Source organism: Symphalangus syndactylus, chromosome 23, assembly GCF_028878055.3.
Source record: "Symphalangus syndactylus isolate Jambi chromosome 23, NHGRI_mSymSyn1-v2.1_pri, whole genome shotgun sequence".
Taxonomy (NCBI): domain Eukaryota; kingdom Metazoa; phylum Chordata; class Mammalia; order Primates; family Hylobatidae; genus Symphalangus; species Symphalangus syndactylus.
Genome location: NC_072445.2, coordinates 13,402,350 through 13,430,292, shown reverse-complemented (window position 1 = coordinate 13,430,292; position 27,943 = coordinate 13,402,350). Strand labels below are relative to the sequence as shown.

The 27,943-nt window shown below is 42.1% G+C and overlaps 1 protein-coding gene across 3 annotated transcripts in view; it reads left to right on the top strand.

The window, feature by feature from the left end:
* The window catches only part of KIF6 (kinesin family member 6), a 381,205-nt gene that overhangs the window by 311,866 nt on the left and 41,396 nt on the right, over positions 1-27,943 (top strand). For all 3 annotated transcript variants that reach the window (XM_063632298.1, XM_055263866.2, XM_055263865.2), the window contains exon 16: positions 25,191-25,241. In XM_063632298.1, coding sequence (XP_063488368.1) covers positions 25,191-25,241 — 51 coding nt within the window. The remainder of the gene's footprint in view (positions 1-25,190; positions 25,242-27,943) is intronic.

The following is a 27,943-nucleotide window of genomic DNA, read 5'->3' as shown; positions in this document are numbered from 1 at the left end:
TTCATTAATTTTTTGAAGGGTTTTTTGTGTCTCTATTTCCTTCAGTTCTGCTCTGATTTTAGTTATTTCTAGGCTTCTGCTAGCTTTTGAATGTGTTTGCTCTTGCTTTTCTAGTTCTTTTAATTGTGATGTTAGGGTGTCAATTTTGGATCTTTCCTGCTTTCTCTTGTGGGCATTTAGTGCTATAAATTTCCCTCTACACACTGCTTTGAACGTGTCCCAGAGATTCTGGTATGTTGTGTCTTTGTTCTCGTTGGTTTCAAAGAACATCTTTATTTCTGCCTTCATTTCATTATGTACCCAATAGTCATTCAGGAGCAGGTTGTTCAGTTTCCATGTAGTTGAGTGGTTTTGACTGAGTTTCTTAATCCTGAGTTCTAGTTTGACTGCACTGTGGTCTGAGAGACAGTTTGTTATAATCTCTGTTCTTTTACATTTGCTGAGAAGAGCTTTACTTCCAACTATGTGGTCAATTTTGGAATAGGTGTGGTGTGGTGCTGAAAAAAATGTATATTCTGTTGATTTGGGGTGGAGAGTTCTGTAGATGTCTATTAGGTCCACTTTATGTAGAGCTGAGTTCAATTCCTGGATATCCTTGTTAACTTTCTGTCTCGTTGATCTGTCTAATGCTGACAGTGGGGTGTTAAAATCTCCCATTATTATTGTGTGGGAGTTTAAGTCCCTTTGTAGGTCACTGAGGACTTGCTTTATGAATCTGGGTGCTCCCGTGTTGGGTGCATATATATTTAGGATAGTTAGCTCTTCTTTTTGAATTGATCCCTTTACCATTATGTAATGGCCTTCTTTGTCTCTTTTGATCTTTGTTTGTTTAAAGTCTATTTTATCAGAGACTAGGATTGCAACCCCTGCCTTTTTTTGTTTTCCAGTTGCTTGATAGATCTTCCTCCATCCCTTTATTTTGAGTCTATGTGTGTCTCTGCACGTGAGATGGGTTTCCTGAATACAGCACACTGATGGGTCCTGACTCCTTATCCAGTTTGCCAGTCTGTGTCTTTTGATTGGAGCATTTAGCCCATTTACATTTAACGTGAATATTGTTATGTGTGAATCTGATCCTGTCATTATGATGTTAGTTGGTTATTTTGCTCGTTAGTTGCCATAGTTTCTTCCTAGCCTCGATGGTCTTTACAATTTGGCATGTTTTTGCAGGGGCTGGTACCGGTTGTTCCTTTCCATGTTTAGTGCTTCCTTCAGGAGCTCTTTTAGGGCAGGCCTGGTGGTGACAAAATCACTCAGCGTTTGCTTGTCTGTAAAGTATTTTATTTCTCCTTCACTTATGAAGCTTAGTGTGGCGGGATAGGAAATTCTGGGTTGAAAATTCTTTTCTTTAAGAATGTTGAATATCGGCCCCCACTCTCTTCTGGCTTGTAGAGTTTCTGCTGAGAGATCAGCTGTTAGTCTGATGGGCTTCCCTTTGTGGGTAACCCGACCTTTCTCTCTGGCTGCCCTTGACATTTTTTCCTTCATTTCAACTTTGGTGAATCTGACAATTATGTGTCTTGGAGTTGCTCTTCTCGAGGAGTATCTTTGTGGCGTTCTCTGTATTTCCTGAATCTGAATGCTGGCCTGCCTTGCTAGATTGGGGAAGTTCTCCTGGATAATATCTTGCAGAGTGTTTTCCAACTTGGTTCCATTCTCCCCATCATTTTCAGGTACACCAATCAGACGTAGGTTTGGTCTTTTCACATAGTCCCAAATTTCTTGGAGGCTTTGTTCATTTCTTTTTATTCTTTTTTCTCTAAACTTCCCTTCTCTCTTCATTTCATTCATTTCATCTTCTATCAGCGATACCCTTTCTTCCTGTTGATCGCATCTGCTACTGAGGCTTCTGCATTCTTCGCGTAGTTCTCGAAACTTGGCTTTCAGCTCCATCATCTCCTTTAAGCCCTTCTCTCCATTGGTTATTCTAGTTATCCATTCTTCTAATTTTTTTTCAAAGTTTTTAACTTCTTTGCTATTGTTTTGAATTTCCTCTCGTAGCTCAGAGTAGTTTGATCGTCTGAAGCCTTCTTCTCTCAACTCATCAAAGTCATCCTCCATCCAGCTTTGTTCCGTTGCTGGTGAGGAACTGCGTTCCTTTGGAGGAGGAGAGGTGCTCTGTTTTTTAGAGTTTCCAGTTTTTTTGGTCTGTTTTTTCCCCATCTTTGTGGTTTTGTCTACTTTTTGTCTTCGATGATGGTGATGTACAGATGGGTTTTTGGTGTGGATGTCCTTTCTGTTTGTTAATTTTCCTTCTACCAGACAAGACCCTCAGCTGCAGGTCTGTTGGAGTTTACTAGAGGTCCACTCCAGACCCTGTTTGGCTGGGTGTCAGCAGCGGTGGCTGCAGAACAGCGGATTTTCATGAGACCACAAATTCAGCTGTCTGATAGTTCCTCTGAAAGTTTTGTCTCAGAGGAGTACCCGGTTGAATGAGGTGTCAGTCTGTCCCTACTGGGGGGGTGCCTCCCAGTTAGGCTGCTCAGGGGTGAGGGACCCACTTTAGGAGGCAGTCTGTCCGTTCTCAGATCTCCAGCTGCGTGCTGGGAGAACCACTACTCTCTTCAAAGCTGTCAGTCAGACAGGGACATTTAAGGCTGTGGAGGTTCTCGCTGAGTTTTTGGTTGTCTGTGCCCTGCCCCCAGAGGTGGAGCCTACAGAGGCAGGCAGGCCTCCTTGAGCTGTGGTGGGCTCCACCCAGTTCGAGCTTCCTGGCTGCTTTGTTTACCTAAGCAAGCCTGGGCAATGGCGGGCGCCCCTCCCCCAGCCTCGTTGCCGCCTTGCAGCGTGATCTCAGACTGCTGTGCTAGCAATCAGCAAGACTCTGTGGGCATAGGACCCTCCGAGCCAGGTGTGGGACAGCCAGGTCTATTTTTGAAGGTTATGAAGCAATGTATTTTTTGAAGTAAATACTGCAATCTTGTAAAAAGGAAAAATAAAAAAACCATAGCTCAAAGAAGGCTTACTGGAATTTGTGACCTGAATCTAATCAGGCTGATTGTCCGCTTAAACAGCAGCAACAAAAAACTCAGGAGTCTTTTTTAGAATTTAAATAAGACCCTGAACATGTTCTGGATATGATCGAAAATTACTTGAAGCTGGGCACAGTGGCTTATGCCTGTAATCCTAGTGCTTTGGAAGCCAAGGCGGGAGAATCACTTGAGGCCAGGAGTTCAAGACCAGCCTGAGCAACATAGTGAGACCCCGTCTCTACCAAAAAAAAGAAAAAAGTTTAATTAGCTGAGCATGGTGGCACATGCCTATAGTCCCAGCTACTTAGGAGGCTGAGGCAGGAGGATTTCTTGAGCCCAGGAGTTTGAGGCTGCAGTGAGCTATGATTGTGCCATTGCATTCCAGCCCGGGTGAGAGAGTAAGAACTTGTCTCCAAAAACAACAAATACTTGCAGGTTAAACAACACAAATCACCTGAGACTCAACAAGAACGTTCCAAGATAAACCAGAAATATTTTGAACTAAAGGAAAATAAAAATAAAATCAACCAAAATTTGTGTGCTGCAGTTGGAACAGTATTTAGAGGGAAATTTATAGCATTCAACACATATGTTGGCAAAGAGAAAAGATCTAATCAACAAGCTTAGCTTCCATCTTAAGAAACTAGAAAAAGAACAAAAATAATTCCAAAGCAAGTAGAAGGAAGGAAATAATAAAGATAAGAACAAAACTCAATAAAATTCAAAACAGAAAAACAATAAAGAAAATCAGTGAAACCGAAACTGGTTCTTTGAAAAGATCAATAACACTGATAAACATCTAGCCAGATTGACAAGGAAAGAGAAAAGACAAAATAACCAATACCAGGAATGAAAAAGTGGCTATCAGCCTAGCAAAGTGGCTCAGGCCTGTAATCCCAGCACTATGGGAGGCTGAGGCAGGCAGATCACTTCGAGACCAGCCTGGACAACATGGTGAAACCCCATCTCTACCAAAAATACAAAAATTAGCTGAATATGGTAGCACACCCCTGTAGTCCCCAGCTACTTGGGAAGCTGAGGCACGAGAATCACTTGAACCCAGGCAGAGGTTGCAGTGAGCTGAAATCGCACCACTGCACTCCAGCCTGGGCAACAGAGCAAGACTCTGTCTCAAAAAAAATAAATAAGAAAGAGGAAATATCATTACAGACATTGAAAGGATAAGAGAATATTATAAACAGTCTACACAAATGTGACAATTTAGATAAAAGTAGACAAATTCCTTGAAAGCCACAAACTACCAAAACTCATTCAAGAAGAAATAAATAACCTGAATGGTTTCATATCATCTACTAAAGGAATTGAATTCATACTTAAAAGTCTCCCAAAAAGAATGAAGGCCCAGAGAGTTTCATTGTAGTATTCCACCAAACATTTTAAAAAGAAATAACACCAATTTTATATAATCTCTTCCAGAAAACAGAAGGGGGAACACTTCCCGATTCATTTTATTAGGCCGGTATTATCCTGATTCCAAACCAGAAAAGACATCACAAGAAAACTATAGACTAAATCCCCCATAAACATACACAAATACTAGCATATTGAATACAACAATATATAAAAAGACTAATATACCATGACCAAGTGAAGTTTATCTCAGGAATACAATTCTGGTTCAGTATTCAAAAATCAGTCAATATAATCCACCATGTTAATAGATTAAGGAAGAAAAATCTCATGATCATATAAAGTGGCACAGAAAAGTATTTGATAAAATTTAGCATTCATCACAATAAAAACTCCAGCAAACTAGAAATACAAAGGAACTTTCTCAACCTGATGAAGGACATCTATTTAAAACTTGCAGCTAACATCATACGTAATAGTGAATAACTTAATGCTTTTCCTGCAAGATCGGCAGCAAGACAAAGTTGTCGACTCTCACCATTCCTGTTTAATACAGTACTGAAAGTCCTAGACACTGCAAGTAAGCAAGAAAAATATATAAAAGGCATAGAATGTGAAAGGAAGAAGTAAAGCTGTCCCTGTTCACACATGATGTATTTGTCTACTTAGATAATTTCAAGAATTTACAGAACAGCTCCTATAAACAATAAAAGAGTTTAGCAAGATTATAGGATACAAGGTCTACACATAAAAATCAATTATATTTCTACATTCTAGTAATAATTGTTTACCAAAATTAAATATTATTTTATACTTTTAAATATATTATAGTCATATATATACACTAAATGCTAATACATAATTTATAGTAGTTCCAAAAACACAGAGAGAAATATTTAGGTATAAAACTATCAAAACATATGGAAGATCTCTACATTGAAACCTAACAAACTCTAATAAAAAAAAATCAAAAAAGACCTAAATAAATGGAGGCAAAAAAATGTTTATGGATTAAGAAACTCAATATAGGGACGACGTCAATTCTCTCTAAACTGACCTTTAAATGTAATGCAGTTCTATTCAAAATCCCAGTAGAACTTTGTGTAGCTATAGTGAAGGTAATTCTAAAATTTATATGGAAAGACCATGGAATTAGAATAGCTAGAATAATTTTATAAAAGAAGAATAAAGCTGGAGAAGTCACACCACACAATTTTAAGATTCACTGTAAGCTGCTGTAATTAAGACAGTGTTGACACTGGCAAAAGAGTAGATATGTAGATCAATGGAACAGGATACAGAGTCCAAAAATAGACCCACACCTTTAAGGTTCATTGATTTTCAACAAAGGTGCCAAGGCAATGAAGAAAGAATAGGTTTTTTTCAATAAGCAATATTAAAACAATTGGATATCCAGGTACTGAAGGCAAAAAGAAGAATCTCAATGTAATCTTACACCATATACAAAAATTGAGTCAAAACAGATCATAAATCCAAGTAGAAAATGTAAAACTATAAAATTTTAGAAGAATGAGTAGGAGAAACTCTACATGTCTGGGGTTTCACAACACGTTCTTAAACATCATACCAAAAGTACAATCAATAAACTTAAAGTGATAAATCAGATTTATCAAAATTAACTACTTTTGGTCTGTGAAATTCACTGTTAAGAGAACGAAAAGACAAGTGACAGACTGGGAGAAAATATTTTCAGATATCATATCTCACAAAGGACTTCTATACAGAATATAAAAAATACATAAATATTAACTCACAAAATTCAACACTCAGAAAACAAACAGCTCATTTATTTTAGAAGTGGTGGGGGTGCAAAAGACCTGACCAGATACTTCACCAAAAAGGATGTACAGATGGCAAATGAACACATGCAAAAATGTTCCCCCTCAATAGCATTAGAGAAATTTGAATCTAAACAATGATGAGATATGACCATTTGTTTATTAGAACAGCTTAAAATTTTTTTAATTTTTTAACTGACAATACCAAGTGATAGCAAGGATGTGGAGCAACTGGAACTCTTGTATGTTGCAAGTCAGCATGCAAAATGGGGCAGACACCTTGGAAAACAATTTGGCCATTTCTTATAAAATTCAACAGACATGCCATACAAGCCAACTACCTACCCTAGAGAAATGAAAACTTAGGTTCACACACAAACTTGTATGCAGATGTTTGTAAGGGTTCTCTTCATAATTGCCAAAAACTGGTGGTAACCCAAATGTCCTTCAATGAGTGAAGGGACAGACTTCAACAGAGTGCATACAATAGAACATTACTCAGCAATAAAAAGAGCAGACTGCTGGTAAATAAGACAACATGAGTGACTCTCAAAGGCATTGTGCTGGATGAAAGAAGCCAGTCTCATAAAGCCCCCTACTATCTGATTCCAGCTATATGACATTCTGAAAAAGTCAGAACTTCTGCAATGCAGGGCAGGGGTGGGAGAAGGGTGTGAGTCCAACATGGCCATGTGAGGGAGTCTAGGGGTGACAGAACTCTTGGGGATCCTGCTTTTGAAGGTGGCTACACAAATCCATGTGTGTGTCCAAACCCATGATGCACACACATGCTCCCAAGTCAATTTTACCATATTTAATAATAAATAAAAAATAAAACATTATGAATCCACCAAGGAAAGAAGACAGGAGGGAATATCAGACAACCCACCTCAGCTGTCATTTTGAAATGAATCTTATGTTAGAGAAGAGAATTTTTTTTTAATTTCTCTAGAAAGAGCACTTTAGGTCATTGGGTATGGGTTGGTGATACAGATTGTGGTGAATTATTTCAGGCTGAACAAAGTAGGAGCTTTTTCCACAGCTTTTCCTCAGTTTGGGCAGGGCAAGTAGGAAATTGAGGGCTTCTATGATCAGGACTTTGGGCAGAAAGCCTTGTTCTCAGGTTTATTCATTCAGCAATTTATGTACATCTGTAAAGTTGGAGGCCCTGTGGAAAACACACAGATCCATAGGAGAGTCCCCGGCCTCGGGATACCTGTAAGGTGGTTGAGAAGATAGGACACAGGAGGCCCTCGGGATTGAGCCTGCAGTTACTCTGCAGACTCCCGTTATAAACCACCCAGTGGGGGCTTCTCACTCAGGCCTCGTTGGTGGAGTAATAGGTCACTACAAATAAGTGCCCTGTAAAACATTTGGGAACATTTCATCAGAGATAATCATTTGCAGTGCAATTTTCCCTTCTATGGTCAAGCCAGCAAAATTGATGGGTTTCTTAAATGTGCCTCAGGAGATTTTCTGATCTCTGTTCCACTTAAAGACAGTTTGGTTATTTTTTAGTCTCTCTCCACAAAACAGTATTTCATCAGGTTCTGCACAGCCAGAAATGTCTCTCCCTGACTTCCTAAATCACTGCAAGGTTCTGCCGGGCACAGCATGGAGTGAGTAAACAGGCCCATAGACCCAGGACTGAGGACAATTCTTTGCATTGTTCTAGGATGAGTCCTCGAAATGGCTTGAGTCCCTCATGCCCCCAGATGGTGTCCACCTCTGCCAGGGTTGGTTGACACTGCTTTCCATCACAGTAACACATCGTCGCCTTTCCATTGCCCCAAGTAAAAGCTGAATTGAAGAGCTTCTGATGTCAGAGCTTCCTATCTGAGGTGTCACTGCAAAAAGGGAAACTGAGGCAGCAAGTGAGAAAGAGTAGCTCACCTCAGCATGCAGAATGTGAGCCAAAGTCTAAGCAATCTGCATTCTATTAAAATATGATCCACAGAAAACCAAGGGCTGCTACAGTTACTCCTATTTTCCAGGCCAGTAAACAAACCTGACTCCCCAAATACCAGCCAGGCTATAAGAAATCAGGCAATAGACTGGCTAGAATGTTTCATTTCCTCTGCCTCTTTCTCTGCTAGTTTTGTTGCCAAAGAATTAGGTCTGTTTGTAAGAGACTATATTAACTATAGGCAGTAGTAATATTTTTCAGACAAGGAAAATGAAAAACAAGAAATAAGGGACAGGGCAGATGTTGTCAGAGCCCCACCTGCATCCCTTCCACATGCCAGGCATGTGCACGCTAGCATGACTTCACCTGCTAGCACTACCCACTCCCCCTGAGAGCATTTTTCACTTATTCAAGAGATATATGTGGGTCAGCTGGTGCTGGGGAATTAAAATCCCCTGCCCCAGGAGGACTCAATCAATGACTGTTGGCAGTTGATGTATACGTACCCCAGCTCCCTCCCTCTGCAGGAGTGAGAGCTCTGAGGCATGTGTCCTCTAGGGGCCCCTAGAGTCTCCCAGTGGGATTGAGCTCCAATTGCCCATAGTGGAAAATGGCTTGCCATTGCCCCCTATATTGGCTGTCTTCCCTCCGTGTCTCACTTCCCTTGTCTCTTACCAGTGCTTCCAGGGATCATTTCCCAAATAAACTACTTGTACTAGGGTCTGCTTCTAGGAAAAACCACACTAAGATGGGGGGTAATAGGGTGTTACCTCTGAGATAACTCAGATGGTGAAAAGAAGACAGGAAAATGGGAGCTGGATTATGCAGGCTTTCTCAAAGTTACTTGAGAAACTGCAGGAAGGCTACTGGCCTCCGGCCACTGTAACAACTTCCTAGAAGTCACTGTCCTCATTGATAATGTTACACTATTACGAATTAGGGGCACCTATTTGCCATTCAGATACTTATCTCTTCTTCATGTACGTGCAACATCTTAGCTTACCCATTGTTCACCCATTGTATTATCATCATTGGTGATTTCCTAAGATCCAGGTAAAAACCACCAATTCCTCTAAACACTGCCACATTGTTAAAATACCAACCCACAAAGGACTGTTGACGTTAGTCGGCTGACATGTAATCAATCCTTAGAAAACAGATTCCTGCGATTTCTGTGGTACAGAAAATCATTACATGAAGTATATTGTCTCCCGTAGAAAATATCCTAAGGCCCACAGTAAACTTCTCACCAAAAACTGCATGTCATACACATTCACTCTTCATTGATACCCTTGACTGCAAAGAGAAAAGATTACAAATGTCACCATGGAGAAGGGGTCAGATCTGTTTCCAGTGACAGGCCAGAGTCAAAATCCTGTCACATGAAGCTGAATGGATTCAGAAGCTTCTCCCCCACAACCCTCTTCCCCTCTCCTTGCCACACACTCACGACTCCCCCAAAGCAAGAACTATTTCAAGTGGCAGCCTTTGGGGATAGAGAACAATCTTTAGATTCCTTTATTAATTCCTTGGCCACCTCTCTGGCCTCCCAGTGCTGACCAAGTCTAGCTCAGGTGTGTTTGTTTTGGAGCCCACAAGGCCTGGCCAGCGTGGCCGGTATAAAGCTGTCTGAAAAATACTCACTTTTGGTATTTTTAAGAAGGGCAAAAAGGAACACATTTAACCAGATTTCATTTCTTCAGCAGTTTGTGAGTTAGGATTGGCACGAGTTAGGAATATAATCATCCAGCCTGTGTCTGAAAGAATGCCGCCCTTTTCCAGTTTGCACAGCTTTCTTGCCTCTTGCTCGCCTTTATAAGCCACCCATCCTTGTTCCTGGAGGGGTGACAGCACTAAAGGAAACTTCTCCCAATGAGTCCCACATGTCCCAGGACTTACCAGCCTGTGACAGCCAAACAGGGTGCGTCTCCTTCTTATTCCCAAAATATTATGGCCAAAGTCCCTCCTGGCTTTACTGCTGGAAACTAATCCACTCGCATCAAAGCAAGTCCCCAGACTGTGCCCGAAAGGCTCTCCAAGCACTGGCTCCAAGCACTGCTCTGGAGCGCCTGCCTGAGGTCCTTCCCCTCTGTCTTCCTCATCTGCTCTCATGCTATAGGGGCTGCTGCCTGCTGGGCGTGCTGTCCTCTGATGGTGCCATTGCTTTGAGGCTACCAGCCTCAAAGACCCTGTGGCCCTGGCAGTGGCATCTGACTAGGCGAGGCAAATTTGAAGAAGGTATAGGTGGAGGCTTAAGCCTAACAGAAATGCTCCTTGGCAAGCAGCTAAAAGCTCCTTCTGGTTTCTTGGAGGGCTTTGACCCATAGGCTTCTAGCCTCATTCATGGAGGCTTCCACACACCCTCAGGCAGGCCTGCTCCAAGAAAAACCTGCGGTGGACACAGGGCCCAACTGCCTATTTGTATGTTCACTTTCTCCAGAGCACTGCCTAGACCCATAGCTCTCACAAGATAGTTTATAGCAGTTTGTTTTCCAAAACTCTGGGCCATTCAGTCTTCAATGACACAGCATGTCATCAGTCAAGGTGGGACTCCCCCCAGTGACCAACAACTTGTTCCATCTTTCCTCAAAAGCAGCATTTCGCAATGGGGACACCATTGGCCTGATGAGACAGGCGGTTCTTTAGTCACAGGACCCGGCTCGGCTCACTCAGTACAATAGTGTCTTTCCCTCATTGTTGTGACCACTATTGAGTACCTGGATGAAAGTCTTCATTCACATGTGAGGTGGGGACAAGATCAGACCTACATATTCATCCCACTATTGACTGCCCACTATTCCCAAAGAGCTACAGCAGGTGCTTGGACAAGGACACATATCCACATCATCTACATTAGTCAGGGTTCTCCAGAAAAACAGAGCCAAAAGGATGTGCATAGATACAGAGAGAGAGAGGGAGATTTATTCTGAGGCATTGGCTCGTGAGATTGTAGGGGCTGGCAAGGTCAACTCCAACAGGGCAAGCCTACAAGCTGGAGAGCCAAGGAAGCGTTGATGTTGCAGATCAAGTCCAAAGGCAGTCTGGAGGCACAATTCCTTCTGCTCTGGAGGACTTCAGTCTTTTTTCTCTTAAGGCCTTCAACTGATTGGATGAGGCCCACTCCCATTATGGATGGTAATCTATTTTTCTTGACGGCTACTGATTTAAACATTAATCACATCTAAAAGCAACATCTAGACTGTGTTTAAGCAAATATCTGAGCACTGTAGCCTACATGCTTTGACATATAAAACTAACTATCACAACATCCAAGTACAAGCATTACTTTTTAGGCATAGGATAAACTGTATGAAGATTTTTTTTACTCTCTAGCTCTGCAAACATATAGTTCTGCTAAAGAAGAACCCAATCTGTGTTTCTGAAGACAGAATACTAAACAGAACATCTAACTCTTACATAGAAGCACCTACCTGCATTTGGGTCATTTCATTTTTAGAGCTTCCTCCAAAATAATGGTGTATCTTCACCTTATGTGTACAAACCTCAAATGCCCCATTAAAATGATTAGCTTATCTCCAACAGAGCCATGTTTTTCTCAAAGATAATATCCAGACTTTCTCATAGAAGGCAAAAGCTGCTTCCTATTCTGGAAATTGTATCTTCCCAAGTTCAAAGAATGTGAAGGTTTGGTCTCCTCCTGGCACCTGTTAGACCCTGGAGCAGCTGATGACCAGTATGCTCCATTAGCTGAAGTGAAATCAGCTTCTGCTGCGATGAGGATTAGAAACAAGTGCTGTGCTCTGGGATGTACATTGTCATATCTCCCACGTTATAGGAAACAGTTATCCACCCGTCCCTAGCCATGAAGGAACTGAACATCCCTGTGATAGGAAAAGCCATAATTAAGGATTATGCCTTTATGTGAAAAGCAAGATGAAGTTTACAAGTAAACCTATAAAGGTCCCTACAAATATTTTTATATTCACCAAAACAAAACATTAAAACCAATACGCTAAAGAATCATAATAACATTTCATTCATCATAATGGGCTCTGTATATTTAGCCTCCATTTACCATCCCTTGGACACAGAAAATTTTTCAGGATCTCGCTCCCCTAAAGATTAAACATGAAGCTTGTAAATTATTTTTATCTTTGCATATTGTGGCAATTCCCTCTCCATCTCTGTTTTTCTTCTCTTTGGGTATTCACTGCCTTCCTGATGTTAGCCCTTGGAATCGTTGATTCCCCAGAGACGCAGCACCCAAAATTGTGCCATCAGCCCTTCTTACACACGTTCTGATTTCCCGCTCCCCCTGCTCACTCATTTTGTTGGCTGAAGAAGTGTAGTTCTCAGGCCGTGTGTACTGCAGCTTCCCTCATCTCCCAAAGCTTCATTGCAAAAACCTCTCATTTGGTTATGTTGTCTGTTTTGTCTCTCTTTTCTAGTCCTAACTCCCTAGGTTTCCTTATTATGCATTATCCCCAAAATGACCAGCTTATATCCACCAGGACTGAGATCAGTAAGAAACAGAGCCATGTGTACTGGAATTTCAGGCAGGCAGAACTCAAGTTCAGGGAGGGGAAACGATGTTCTTCCTGAAATATGTCACTCCTGAAAAGCACCATCTGTAAAATGGTGGGATGTCCATCTCCACCTCTCTCCTTCCTCTTTCCTCTTTGAAAATATTTAGCCTCAGAGGAAACAAAAGGAGAAAGAGCTCTGGTGTTATTTTTCTGGAATAAAACGAAGTAAAATAACAGGATGGGGATAGAAATCATCCCAGGCTCTGAAAACAGAACCATTACCACCAGCATTTCAAGCAAGCTTTTTAAAAAGTCATTTACTTCCAGTTACAGAAATCAATCATATTTGACTATAACGGAATATGGAAGACCCCATTACTAACGAAAGTGATGGTGAACTTGAGGGTAAATAACTGATCAGAAGGCAGGTTTAGTAAAGATAAACTAAATTTGTAAAAAGTTGGAGTCAGCGAGTGCTGAAAGGTCACAGCTCTGCTTTGTGAAACCCTGATTTGGACGATTGCAAGGACATGTGACTGTCTCCCCTTCTCCCCACCGAAGGGGAGAGAGGCACTTCAGCAAAGTCTGCTGGGCCCAGGATAACTTGTTAATTTAGGCCTGAAAGATGCTTTTCTAAAAGGGAACAGGGGAAAATACAGATGTCCTGCCATATTTGAATGTGATCAAGGCCTTAGAAACAATTGCAATAGGTTAGCTTGCTTCAGTCCTCCATGCAGTGTTTTGTCATCAGAGCCACCCACCTCATCATCATTACTTTTTATTACTACCACCACCGTGACGACCACCACTCACTGTGCACCTACAATGTGCCAGGCACTGTGCTGGGGCTTTATGTACATTGGGTCTAATTCTTGCAGCAACCTTGCAAGGTTGGTGTTATCACCCTATTTTAATGAAGAAATTGAGGCTCAAAGGGATTAAGTAGCCTAGGGTCACAGGTAGGAAGTAGCGGTGCCATTCTACCTGCTCCCAGAACCCATGCTCTTTCCATTATTGTAGGCCCAGGATTCCCTCCGCAACTTCTCCTGCCGTTTTCCACTCCCTCTCCTCTGATGGGCCTTCACTGCTGTTCAGTTGTCTCTGAAGGCCAGCCATCTTTTCTCTGGCTCCCCACTCCACCACAGTTTCCCAGTGCACCTGCTGGGCTCAGCCCCCGTTGGCTCCCTTGGATGGTTTTCCTGAGATGCACTAATATATCCACCCCCATGCCACTCCCAGGTAGGTGAGCGCAGAGACAGGGCACAGGGAGCCTCAGATTCAATGGTGGGCCTGGCCCATTGCACCAGAAAGACGCAACATGCCCATGCAGCATCTAAAAATGACTTTTGAACCTGGAAGCTGAAACCATTTCCATTCAGTTTTGTCTTTTATTCACAAACTCACTAACACATTTCTCCTAATCTCCAGTCTCTTCAAATGGAGAACAATTCCCACATCATGAAGCACCAATTCTGTGTTAGGCAATTATTTTACAGGCCAGCTGGAAGTTTGGCCAGCAGTGAGCCTTAATTGGGGCTTGTTTTTTCCCACTGACTTTTTTTTAAGCACTAACTGATTTAAAATTAAATGAGTAGAATCAAGTTTTATTCTGGAGTGAAAGAGTTGATTATTTATATCAAAGAGCCATGTAAAACTTGCTGTTTTCATGTTGGAATCTAAGTTTTTAAAACTATATTCACTGCAAAATCAAACATCTCAGTGCTTGGGGTTGATTTTACGTCCCTTCAGTGAATCTGCCCTCTACCTCCCAGTTAGTGAGGGGTCCTACAAACTAGCCTCCAATGCAAGGAGGAGCATGTTGGGAACAGATGGAATATACCTGTCCCACCCACACTGGAGTAGAGGAGCTTTGAATGCCCCCAGGTACTCCTAAGAGCGTAGCCTGGGCTACTTCTGGGGATATAAGGATGGAAATCAGAGGCAGTGGCTACCTGGGCCCTGCCCTCACCCCCAACAACATTTCTGGCAACCGGAACCACATCTTCAAACAGAAAGAACAATTGTGAACTACAGCTACTCCTCCAGGGCAGGCCTTGGAAGCTGGTTATATCCCCCCTTGCTGAGCTAAGAACTTTCAAGCATCTAAAGTAACATCTTTTGAATATATACCAACACAATCATGAGCCCTCAGCTCCCTGAGATGTTTAGTATTTAACAATTCATGCCGGTTGCTGAGCTGAAAATTTTCCTAATGCTTACCTACTTGCATCTCCACGTTTGTTTGAGCTTTTAACAAATGTGCTTACTTGATTCTCTGAATCTGTTTATGTAATAGTATCACATACAGAAATAGTGATATCAATAAGCTTCTTAGCTTAATTACACATACACAATAGCCAAATGCTTGAGCTTCAGACAGAACGTGCTAATCTTGTGTGATTATTTTGATTACTTGGGTAGCCCAAGTGAATATCCCACAGCAAAAGAAATTGGGTCTCCCAGACATGGTATAATTTGGTCATTTTTTGTAAATGAGAGCATTCCCCAAAACGGGATCATCATGTACTGTCATAATGACAAGAAAGGAGCTGTCTCGAAAAGCCCAGACTACTGTCTGGTGTTTTCATCCCAAGCTGAAATGCTCATTAATTACCAGGCACATCCTCCTCCACAAGATAGGGCCAAGGTGATGGGGAGCCCTTGAGAAAATCCCCACGGGGGGAAATCAAGACAAGTTCCGGTGATGTTTTTCTAGAAAGTATTGATATCTTTTATAATGAGCTGCTTTCCCCCTCTCTCTGCGACTCGATTATGTTATCAACTGTGATGTTTAGCATACTAAATGAAAGAAGAATCTTGAATTCTGGAGAAATGAAATGTCAGTTTGGAATAAGGCAGCTTAAAAACATTTGCCTAGCATTTAGGCTGCCCCTGGTCTCCCACTGTATGTTCCATTGCTGGACCTTTCTCTTTGAGGAACCCAGGGAAGGACCTGTTGCCCTGACCTCAAGAAGGGAAGAAGGCTTCTCAGAGGTGCCTCCACCCCTGGCCCCCAAGCCAATGGAAATCCCTTGCTGTCTTGGGCTCCCTCTGGGATTCTCTGTCTTCCCCCTTCACTTCTTTGCCAGGCTGCTGGTGAATAACACAGCTCTGCCAAATAATCCAATGCTGAAACCCTCCTTATTTCCTCTATCCCTGTCGCTGAGACTTGGGTTATGAGTATTTTCAATCAGCACACATGGCAGATGACATCACATGTGTGGCAGGTGCCCAAGCGCAATTTCCAGCATGCTATAGTAACATCACATTTCCCTATCAAGGAAGTGCAGTGGGTATTTAATTTTTATTCTTTTTATAAATATATACAAATATAGCTTTTATATGAATCGTAAATCATGCGCCTTTATTAAAGTACATTTTCTGTTTTGTTTAATCTTGCTCGGCTTCATCCTCTCCTACCCAATTCATTCTCCACCCCACTTCCACCCTCAGTAACCTGTCACAGCATTGTAGATATTCATTCACATAACCTCCATGGTCACATGATCATATATATACATATATGCACAAGAGCATATGTGTGTGCACAAACACACACACACAAACACACAGTTATTTACATACATATATGTAAAGCTCTTGCCATTGTCTGCTTCACCAAACACAGGACCATTTATACCCCATTCTTTTCTCTGATTCCCTTTTTCTTCTTCCTTAGCTTCGGTTGAATTGTTAAAATGTTGACATTCCCTCCCCACAACACCTATCCCTTGCCTTTTTTTCTGATCTGCTATTGATTTGGCTGCTATTGTACATATTTTTATTCTTCTAGAGTTAAAAAGTAACTATAACAATGTCTGTAGTTGTTCCAAATATATTCTCCTCCCAACCACATCCAGGGTCACAGCCGGTTTTAACTCCCCACTGAACATCTCACTACTTTATCTTCACTTTGTTATTATTGCCTAAAATGTTAGTTTTCAGATACACACATACACGTACACACAGAGGCTTTTAATGGTCAACTAATAAAATATTTTTACTTAAATATTTTATTTACATTTTATGCTATTATTTCTTGTATCCCCCATCTTTGTGTTCATTTTTCTTCTTGCTGATCATAACAACTTTCACACTTACATAGTTTTTATTATATGTCAGGAACTCCTTAAGCACTCGACACATGTGACCTAATTCAGTTCTCACAGCACAAATGCTGTTATTGTCCCCATTTTTCAGATGTCAAAACTGAGGCACACTGACATTCAGTCACTTACAGGAGGTTACACAGTAAGTGGCCCAGCTGGATGCAAACCCAAGGGGGTTGGCTCCAGAGTCCACGCACTCACCCTCCACGCTTGGCTGCCTCAGTTGAGTTCTTTTAGGGAGAGAGGGTCTGTGGGTGGTAAATGCTCTTTGTCCTCTTACGACTGATAATGTCTTTACTGTGCCTTCACCTATGAATGACAGTTTGGGTATGAAAAAAATTCACGTTGACAGTTGTTTCCCTCCACTATCTCCCGGCACCTGTGGTTGTCACTGAGGAGTGGGCGGTCATCTAAGTTCCTCCTTTGCAGGTCCCCTGGTAGCTGTTAATAGTGGTTCTGATTCCCTGAAGTTCTGTAATTTTACCATGATATGTCTGGGGGTGGATTTATTTTTATTTATCCTGCTCAGTGCTCTAACTGCACTTTCAACCTAAGGGCTTATATTTTTCTCGAATGCTAGAAAATCTCAACTGCTATCTCTTCACCATTCTTTACCATTTGCCTCCATTCGCTTCTTTACTTTCATGCGCGTCCGTGTCAAGAGACCACCAAACAGGCTTTGTGTGAGCAACATGGCTGTTTATTTCACCTGGTGCAGGCGGGCTGAGTCCGAAAAGAGAGTCAGCAAAGGGTAGTAGATTATCATTAGTTCTTACAGGTTTTGGGATAGGTGGTGAAGTTAAGAGCAATGTTTTAGGGGCAGGGGTGGATCTCTCAAAGTACATTCTCAAGGGTAAGGAGAATTACAAAGAACCTTCTTAAGGGTGGAGGAGATTACAAAGTACCTTATTAAGGGTGGGGGAGATTACAAAGTACCTTCTTAAAGGTGGGGCAGATTACAAAGTACATTGATCAGTTAGGGTGGGGCAGGAACAAATCACAATGGTGGAATGTCATCAGTTAAGGCTATTTTTACTTCTTTTGTGGATCTTCAGTTACTTCAGGCCATCTGGATGTATACGTGCAAGTCACAGGGGATGTGATGGCTTGGCTTGGGCTCAGGGGCCTGACATTTACCATTTGCCTCCATTCTCTTCTAGAATTCTAGGCAAATGAGGAAGCCTCTCCGTCTCTTCTCTGTGACTTTTAACTGCTTTCCTCATTTTTATGTCTTGCTTTCTGTGCTGTGTTTGAGTGAGTTTTTCCACCTGTCTTCCAATTCACTAATTCACTTTTGAAATTTACCCTGTCTTGGGTCTATTTCCTTAGTCTCTGTACTTTTCATTCGTTTCAATGACTAACTTTTATTTCAAAATTTCTGTTCTATCCACCTATTCTTGTATCATTTATACCTATTTGTCACATATTTCTTATTCTTTTTAAAGAAAATGTATCCCTTCATTAATCTCGTTAAGTATCCTCAACGTACTTTAAGGTCTTTGCCTTGGGCAGATAGACTAGCACAATCGTTATGGAGGGCAGCACTCAAATTAATTATGCAAATCTGCTGAGACCCAGCAGAGAAGTTTTGTCACAGACTTATAAGACTACATGTTTAGGGATGGTCATCACAGCACTGTTTGCGTTAGTGGGAGTGAGGTGCAATCCAGTTGTTCAGCTATCAAAAAATGGAAGTAAAAGTTGGGGTGCATTCTGTGGAATGGATGTAGCAGTCAGAAACTGAGAATTAGATGCATATACAGCAAAACAGATGTCAAAAACAGTACTAATAAATAAGAAACAGAATGAGATCTGTAGCACAATATTACTTTCACAGCTTAAAACTACACAGAAAACTTTAATACAAATTGTAAGAACACTTACAATAAAAGCATATACATCAAATCAGCTAGAATGGTTGCCTGTTGGAAGAAGAGGAGAATAAGAATAGGACATGAGGCATGAAGTATCAGGGCCAAAATACATGTATACATACACACACACACATATATACATGCATTCATACATACATACATGCATATGTATACATACACCTATACATACGTACAAACATACGTACCAGAGAGGCATTGCCCAGGCTGATGAGTGGTGTACCCTAAACTGAAGAGTAAAATTAACTCAACCCTCTGTGCTTCTGCATCAACAAATGTCTTCATCTGCCTGCTCAGAAAATTACTTTCATCTGTAACTAATTCACGTTCCAACTATTGAACTTGCCTATCTTTTTTTTAGCATTAGATTTATTCATATATTTTGGCATTTTGCTGGGCAGGCCCATTTTTAATGAAACACGTTTTATTTATTTCTCTTACTCTCTTTCTCTTTGTGTTCATCCCTCTCTGGCTGACAGACCCTCCAGGCCCCCAATCCAGAATCAACTCCAGCAAAGACAATTTGGAGTGACTGCTCCATAACAGTACTGGAGATGAGCAGACCCTGTATAGAGCCTGTGAGCAGCTGGGCTTGGCAACTGGAGAGAGGCTGAGTTTGTACGTTTCTTCCTCCTTGGGCTTGCATTGAGTTGGAAACCATAGCCCCAGGCAACATCTGGTGCATGTTTTATCAGTCCCCTTTCACTCACAGATTGGGTGGTAGGGAGCCTCACTTCAACCCGCAGCCTCAAACAATGTGCCAGACTCTTACCCTGTTTTGCATGGCGCCGTTTTACGGAATCAATGGTAGAGATACAGTTAGAGGAGGGAAAGGAGACATTGGGAAAGCATAATTACTATAGGCGAATCGAGTAGGCTCAGAACAGAGCAAGGGTGTTAAGGTGAGCTTGGGAAGGGCACCTCAGTCTGAGAGAACTGTTGGGACAATAATGCAGAGGCCAAGTATATACTGGTTTGGGACAGGGGCGGCAAGGGAGGGTTGAGTGGAGGACTAGGGCTGGGGAAGATTAAGTTGTATTCATACTGGAGTATGAATCAGTGCTTTGCAAGCTCAAGGCCTACTTCTGGAATCAGTGCTTTGCAAGCTCAAGGCCTCAGCTCCACTCACCATTTTTGCATTTCCGTCCTACTTCTGGTCTTCAGAAATATGTCTCATAATCAAATCCAACAATGTCTTCCTGATAGTCTCTTTTCTATTTTATCCACCACTGCTATGGTGAGAAGAGGTAGTTCCTGACTCAATACATTTTCAAAGTATGCCAACAAGTTTGGATAAAGCCTGATGAAATATATATTAGCAAGGTGGACATGAATATGTCTGATTTTAAGGTTTCAAAGAATTTACGTCCTCCTGTTAGTTGGGAATCCGTGTAAGAATTACACAATTTATTCTAGGCCCATTATTTTTACAAATAGCCTTACACTCTGCCTTTAGGGATCTAACCTTTTGGTTATCATGATCCTCTGTGCTAGTACCAAAAAAACTGGCTTCTCACATCACAGCTGAAATCGACACTCAGAGTTCAGAGCCTCTAACTAGACCTTCCATTTCAAAGAGGCCCCTCAGGCAGGAAACATATTCTGCATATTCTCCCCACACCCCAGTTCTACAACTGATGTTTATATTAACCAGATTTTGGCCAGAAACTCTAGTAGTATAGTCAAACAGACAAATAGTGTTTATCTGGGTACAGAGCTCTTAGTAATTACCCAGGACCCCAGACTCCAGTATGAATACAACTTAATCTTTCCCAGCCCTAGTCCTCCACTCAACCCTCCCTTGCCGCCCCTGTCCCAAACCAGTATATACTTGGCCTCTGCATTATTGTCCCAGCAGTTCTCTCAGACTGAGGATGCCCTTCCCAAGCTCACCTTAACACCCTTGCTCTGTTCTGAGCCTACTCGATTTGCCTATAGTAATTATGCCTTTCCCAATGTCTCCTTTCCCACCTCTAACTGTATCTCTACCATTGATTCGACATTTAGCTGCCTGACCTGTCATCTTAACCATGTAGTATCCTTCCAATATGTCTGAAAGTGCCTGAATACCTAACACTAGTGTGGTATATCATATATGCTGGTGCGTTATCCCTTGCTCCTCTGAAAGATCTTGAGATATAGTAAAGCAGATATTATTGCAGTTATAATATTATTTCCATTTTTCAAATGATAACATTGAGGCTTAGAGATGTTAATTAGCCCATTCTACTAAGAAGTAGCAAAACTGGGATTTGAACTCAACTCCGTCTACCTCCAGATTTCTAATTATTTTCTTTTCTTTTTTCTTGAGACAGAGTCTCATTCTATTGCCCAGGCTGGAGTGCAGTGGTGCAATCTTGGCTCGTTGCAACCTCTGCCTCCCAGGTTCAAGTGATTCTCCTGCCTCAGTCTCCCAAGTAGCTGGGATTACAGGTGCCTGCCACCATGCCCAGCTAATATCTGTATTTTTAGTAGAGATGGAGTTTTGCCATGTTGGCCAGACTAGTCTTAAACTCCTGACCTCAGGTGATCCACCCACCTTGGCCTCCCAAAGTGCTGGGATTACAGGCATGAACCACCATGCCTGGCCCAGATTTGTAATTATTTTCTAGAATAACTGAAATGGCAAAGAGGTTTGCCTCATCTCAAGTCCAACTTCAAGTGATGGGCTGTAGCTGCCCAGAGTGCTGTGTGGAAGAGCCAAACTCAGGCTCAGCAGGAAAGCAAACCATCTCTGATGGAGGAGCAAGGCCAGCCGTTGGTCCAGCATTTAAAAGAAAGAGCACGCGGGCCACCTATTTGCTGATCCCTGTACCGCACTGACTTTCCTAGGCTAGGATAGAGCCTTCTACGAGTGTGTATATTCCACAGCACTTAGAACATACTGCTTAACCTATAGTAGATGAGAGATAAGTACTTATTGTTTGATAGCAACATAAACATGTTGAATGAGGCACAGCATCCCAGAAATTGCAGGAGCAGCAGACAGCCGCTCAGGGAGTCGTAAGCGAATAGCTCTCCTCCGAGCCGGCCAAGCAGCGTTCACGTGAATAATCTCAAACTAGCATGCGTGCAAAATAAAGTGTGAAGCTTATGGAAAATGGTTTTATTCAGAAGACTGAATATTGATGTTAAAAAAAATCAGTTTCACTTCTGCATGATGATAATACTTTCCCTAGAACTACTCAGTAACAGAGAAAACCCCTCCACCACACAGAGCACCACCTCCACATACCCTGCTGGCGGTCATATTTAAGGTCACCCATCTCCTCTGGAGCTTTCCCATGGATTGCTGTAAGCTCTGCTCGCCGCTGCCACCCACAATCCATCAATTAATGTATCAAAAGGGAGAGAAGGTGTTTCTGGCATGTACTGTGGTAAATTACTGGAGGAAAAATGACTAATTATGGACACTCCTGCAGGCAGAACATTCCTTCCCTCCCCTACCCTTTTGGTTTTCAGCTCCAATCTGGGCTCCCTACTTCCCTCCCAGACTGTCTCCGGCCTCAGGCTGGGAGTTCTCGGTTTCCATTTCATCTCTTTTCCATACCTCTGGATGGGGATGTGTCCAGGAACCCAGGCCAAAACCAGCAAATTTATCACCGTGGTAATGACAGCAAGCTGCATGCTGAGTGAATTCTGCAATCCCCCTCATCTCCTTCATTTGCCAAAACCCATGAAGCTGCAAGATCCAGCAGGTTACAGAGACTGTTATCTGCACATGAAGAATAGCTCTGTTAGAAATGCAATTAGGTATCAGCCGTAAGGCTATTTCTAGAAGCTTGTTTGGGGGGGAAAAAAAAAAAACTTGCCATGTGGTGAGAGATGTTAGTCAATTCACCAAAACTGAGCATCACTAGTGGCATTGTAAAACAACCTTTATCAATATGTAACATTATAAAGACCCACCTTTTGTCCCTGGGGGTGCCTCGTTGTTCTGAGAGTGAGTGTGCATGTTTGTGGTGGCAAAATCCCCTCTTTATTTACGTGAGCAGCCCCTCCCAAACCAGGGGCAGTGGAGAATCCTTAAACCTGGTCATTTCAAAAAAAAAAACACCTCCCTAGGGTTTGGGAAAAAGGAACTTGGTCATTCCAATAGGCGCTGAAGAAATTGTAACATACCAGGCTGAGCGCGCCTACTCTGGTCAAGGCATGGCGTTGGGAGGCACAGACTTGAGGAAGCATGTGTCACAAGGCACATTGTCGGGGAGGCTTATTATTGGGGACGTTTATTAGCAGGGAGGTAGTTTCCAGGGAGCAGTGCAAACCAGTGTGTGCTCTAAAGGAGCAAGCCACTGTCCAGGCTCATTAGGAAGACAGTACCCAGGCATATGAGAGGCTCGTGGTATAAGGCTGTGCCCGATACCCAGGGCACCAAAGCATCACTGACTCTCCATACTGCAGGATTAAAAAGCTTTTGATGACTCACTCTAAATCAAGAGATGTTTTTAAATGGTGTGTTGCATTTGTCACAGCAATATCTCCTTTTATTTGGAGCCTGCATGTGCTATCCTGTCTTAAAATTTAATTCAGCAGTGTTTGATGCAGCCTAGAGTCTCAGTCCAGCAGCAGCCTTATGTCCCCAACTTCTTTACTCTGCTCATATGGACAATAAGGATCAAATCACACCGAGTAGGGAAAAGATCCATTTGGGGTTGTGGCTGGCTCAGGTGTCAAGTCATTTTCCTGTTGGATCCAGGTTCACCAATACTCATCATTGGGTCAAGTTTCCACTTCCGCAAATCCCCCTCAGCACACTCCTGAAGTTCCCACCCTTCCCCCACATGGAATAAGGGTGCAATTATTGCTTAGGCCCAATGCCTGCCATGCTCTCTATGCATAATTCTCTCCAGTGGGGACACATGGAAACCAAGGCACAGACATGCAGTTGCCCCAGACCCTTACCCAAGACAATGATGTGCCTGGACAGTGGCCTCCGAGGTATTACCTAAGGACTGGTGATGTTTGAGCTCCATAGAGGGCAAGTCGAAGTAGAGAAATCAATCATAGCATCCTCAGATGTGTGAAGGGCCCTCACTGCCAATGACAGAGGATCTTTTTCTGTGCTAATCCAGAAAACAGGCCAGGCATATAGCTAAAGATTATGGGGAAGCAGATGCAACTCCACATAATTAATTCCTTACATATAACTTAATGGAATAGCTTGAATACATACAAGTCAGAAGGGAAATGCCCATTTCCTTCTGTAGAAGGGATTCCTAAATTGAGTGCAAAGTTGAACTGAATGACCTCTGCCATCTCTCCCAATCGTAACATTCTAGAGGTGCCCTGGAACTCTCCATAAGTGATAAAGTCTCTTGTGACTGCTTCCTCATCTACCCATCTTTTGAATACTCAATTCAGCTATAGCTTGGAGATATAGAATGTACTTATGTGAGGAAAGAAATATCTTAAACAAGGAAGCAATGAATTTTCCAGGCTTTCTTGGAATCCCCCAGTGGCCTGATCACATCCCCCAAATGGGACATGCCATACAGACAGCGCTGACATTTTAACAAGTGTGCTGAGCCCTTGGACATAAACAAACTCCGGGCTGCTGTTTCACCCATCCTTCATGCACGAAATCATGGAATTTTAGAGACTGAGGAAGCCTGGAGGTCATTGCCTCCTAGATCCTACCCAGGGCAGGAATTCTCACTCTAACAACCCAACAGATGGTCACCCAGCTTCAGCTTGAACCCTTTCAGGAAGGGGCTCACTGCTTTGCCAGAAGATTTAATCCATTTTGAGACAACTTAATCCATTTTGAGACAGTCCTCATTGTGAGCTATTTCTTCCTTGTATTAAGCCCCAAGTCTGCTTTCATCAATTTCTGCCCTCAGGAGTAAGATAAAAATAAAGCTGTTTCTAATTCATATGACAATGTTCAGATATTCAAAGATAGCCATTATCTCCATTCCTCCTCTCCAAGTCTTGTCTTCACATCTAAATGTCTCAAGTCACCTTAAATATTTCTCATATGGCATGGTTTCAGACCCCTCACCATTCCAGTCACCATCTTATGAATATTTTCTATTTTGCAAATGTTCCTTATGAAGAGTAACTCCCAGAACAAATACCAACTGAGGTCTCCTCACCTGTAGAGCAGAGTGGAACTATCACCTCCCTGAAGAGAACTATCACTGTTCTCTGCGCACCATACCTTTATTAATGTAAACTAGAATTACATGAGTTTCACACCAAATGACCAACCATTAGGGTTATTGTCAGCTAAAACCACCATCTTTTTTTATTTGACACAGTTTCATATAGCTTAAAGGAAGATGTGGATTTTAAAGTAGGCTTAAAAATTTTTAAAAGACCAAATTCTGCTTTTCCCTTTATTAATAATAGAAAGAACAATTTAAGAGAATAGGGGCCTCAGCGAAAGTTACGGGTGACAGACTAAGATACTTGAATCCTAAGATGAGTGAACTCAAGGGTGAAATGTGTGTTTGCACTGATGTGCCCGCACCTAGGCCTTTGCAAACACAATCTAGGAATCATGGAAGGGCATTTCTTGGAAGCTATGCCTGCTTTTGTCTCCCTTACTCTACCTTTTTTTTTTTTCTGTAGCTTGCCACATGCTTCTGAGGCAGTCTTCCTCCAGCCCACTGGAAACCCACTGGTAGTTTTCTTTTGTGTCTTTGGCAGGTCACCTGAAGGAAGAAATCACCCAGCGGCATATACAGCAAGTAGCCCTAGGTAGGTACAAAGTAGAATCTGCAGGAAGAGGATGAAGGTAATATAAACTGACCTGATTTTAGGAATCCAAACCCAACTAAAAGATAACCCATTTAAAACCCTCTCTGAGGTTAAGGATGGCAAGGGTTGCTATCTGCACAGCTTTCCTTGGATGCCCCCCCTCTAACAGGACCTGTTTCCCCAGCCTATGTTCTTGTGCCTGGCCATCAGCACCTGGCACTCTACCCTTCCAGCTGTTGCCTCATCCTCCCCTCCTTTCCCACCCCACATCCCCACCTAAATTCACCCGCTGTGTCCCAGATTCTCAAGGTCCTATCTGAGATTTTCGGAGCCACTACTAACTAATCCTAACAGAAATAGTTAATGATGAAAACAGCAATTCTTTACAGACCCATGTCTGTTGCACAGCCTCATATGCAGTCTCCTTTCATCCACAGCAGTCCAAAGAGGTAAGTGCATTTACCAGCTGGGGGAGATGCAGTGCCTTCCCAAGGTCATGTAGCCAGTGAGTGTTGAGGATTTGAACCCAGTTCTGTTCCAAGCTTGGTGCTGTTAGCCCTTATGCTGTTTACTGACCACTGCAATGATCAACCCGCTTTAACACATGAAGAATGCAAACACAAAACCAGGACAGTCATATTCTAAGAGGCCCTTGGCACCTTTTAAGCAGTGGACATCTGCAGAAAACACCCTTGTTTGATATGTGACCCAATGAAATCACCTGGGAGAAGAGTATAGCTTGCAGAGGACTGGTGGAGTGGGTATCCTGGGTAGAACCACCTCATTTCCTCTCCAGCTAGCTGGGACCAACAATTTATGGAGAACTTTGATTAAATAAGAAATTCATGTATTCCAGACAAAAAAAGTTCCCCTTGAGATGGCGTGGGCCCTCAATTACCTGTAATCGGAGAAATCCAGCACCCAGGGCGAATGGTGGGGAAATGGAGGAGAGCCTCTAAAGTCATGATGATGGCTCATTTGACCTTGGTAACTTGTATTATTAGGAAAGTTGGTTGTTTCATTTCAGTGGTAATAATGATGATATAGAATAACTGCTGATTACATCAGGAACATAGAACAAGGGCACCTAAGCCACAGCGACTGGAGCTCTGAGCTTCCCACTGTTGGCCCTGGGACTGAGGGGTCAGGTACACTGCCTTCCCAGTGCCAGAGACTTGGGCACACACTTATAATTGAGATTCTGCAAAGTATCTTCAACAAACAGCCAGGCTGCCCCAGGGCCTTAACTCCTTGGGCCAGGCTTGGGAAGGCAGAATGACCTCTGCTGGAAAACTGTACCAAGGTGACCTTATGGGCCTCTGTATCCTGCTTCGTGCTCACCCTGGCAGGTCCCTGGATATGGAGTCGTCCCCAAGGGCTGCCACCTGGCCCTGAAACATCTGCCCTCTTCTTCAGCCTTCATGTTGCTGGTTCAATAGGAACAACAATGTAGGAAGTCCTAGCCAGAGCAATTAGGCCAGAGAAAGAAATAAAAGGCATCCAAACAGAAAAGAAGAAGTCAAGTTATCTCTCTTTCCTGATATGACTGTATACCGAGAAAACCCTAAAGATTCTGCCAAAAGACTCCAAGACCTGATAAACTACTTCAGCAAAGTCTCAGGATACAAAATGAATGTACAAAATCAGTAGCATTTCCATACACCAAAAACTTTCATGCTGGCAATCAAGAATGCAATCCCATTTACAATAGCCACAAAAAAATAAAAATATCTAGGAAAGCACCTAATGATGAAGGTGAAAGATCTCTATGAGGAGACCTGCAAAACACTGCTGGTAGAAATCATAGACAACACAAACAAATGGAAAAGCATTCCATGCTCATGAATTGGAAGAATCAATATTGTTTAAATGTCCAAAACAATCTACAGATTCAATGTTATTTCTATCAAATTACCAATGTCATTTTTCACAGAATTAGAAAAAAACTATTCTAAAATTCATATGGAGCCATAAAAGAGCCTAAATAGCCAAGGCCATCCTAAGCAAATAGAACAAACCTGGAGGTATCACGTTACCCAATTTCAAACTAAACTACAAGGCTACAGTAACCAAAACAGTATGGTATTAGTACACAACCAGACAGACCAATGGAACAATACAAAGACTCCTGAAATAAAGCTGCACACCTACAACCAACTGATCTCCAACAAAGTCAACGAAAATAAACAATGGGGAAAGAACACCCTATTCAATAAATGGTGCTGGGAAAACTGGCTAACCATTTGCAGAAGAATGAAACTAGAGTCCTACCTCTAACCATATACAAAAATTAACTCAAGATGGATGAAAGACTTAAATGTAAGACTTCAATCTGTTAAAATTCTAGAAGAAAACCTAAGATATACTTTTCTATACATTGGTCTAGGCAATGAATCTATGATGAAGACCCCAAAAGCAAATGCAACAAAGTAAAACAGACAAATGGAACTTAAACTAAAGAACTTCTGCACAGCAAAAGAAGCTCTCAACAGAGTAAATAGACAACCTACAGAATGGGAGAAAATATTTGCAAACTATGCATCCAATGAAGGATTAATATCCAGAATCTGTAAGGAACTTAAATGAATCAATAAGAAAAAAAAAACCCTATTAAAAAGTGGACAAAGACAGGAACAGACACTTCTCAAAAGAAGACATACAAGTGGCCAAGAAACATACAAAACAATGTTCAACATCACTAA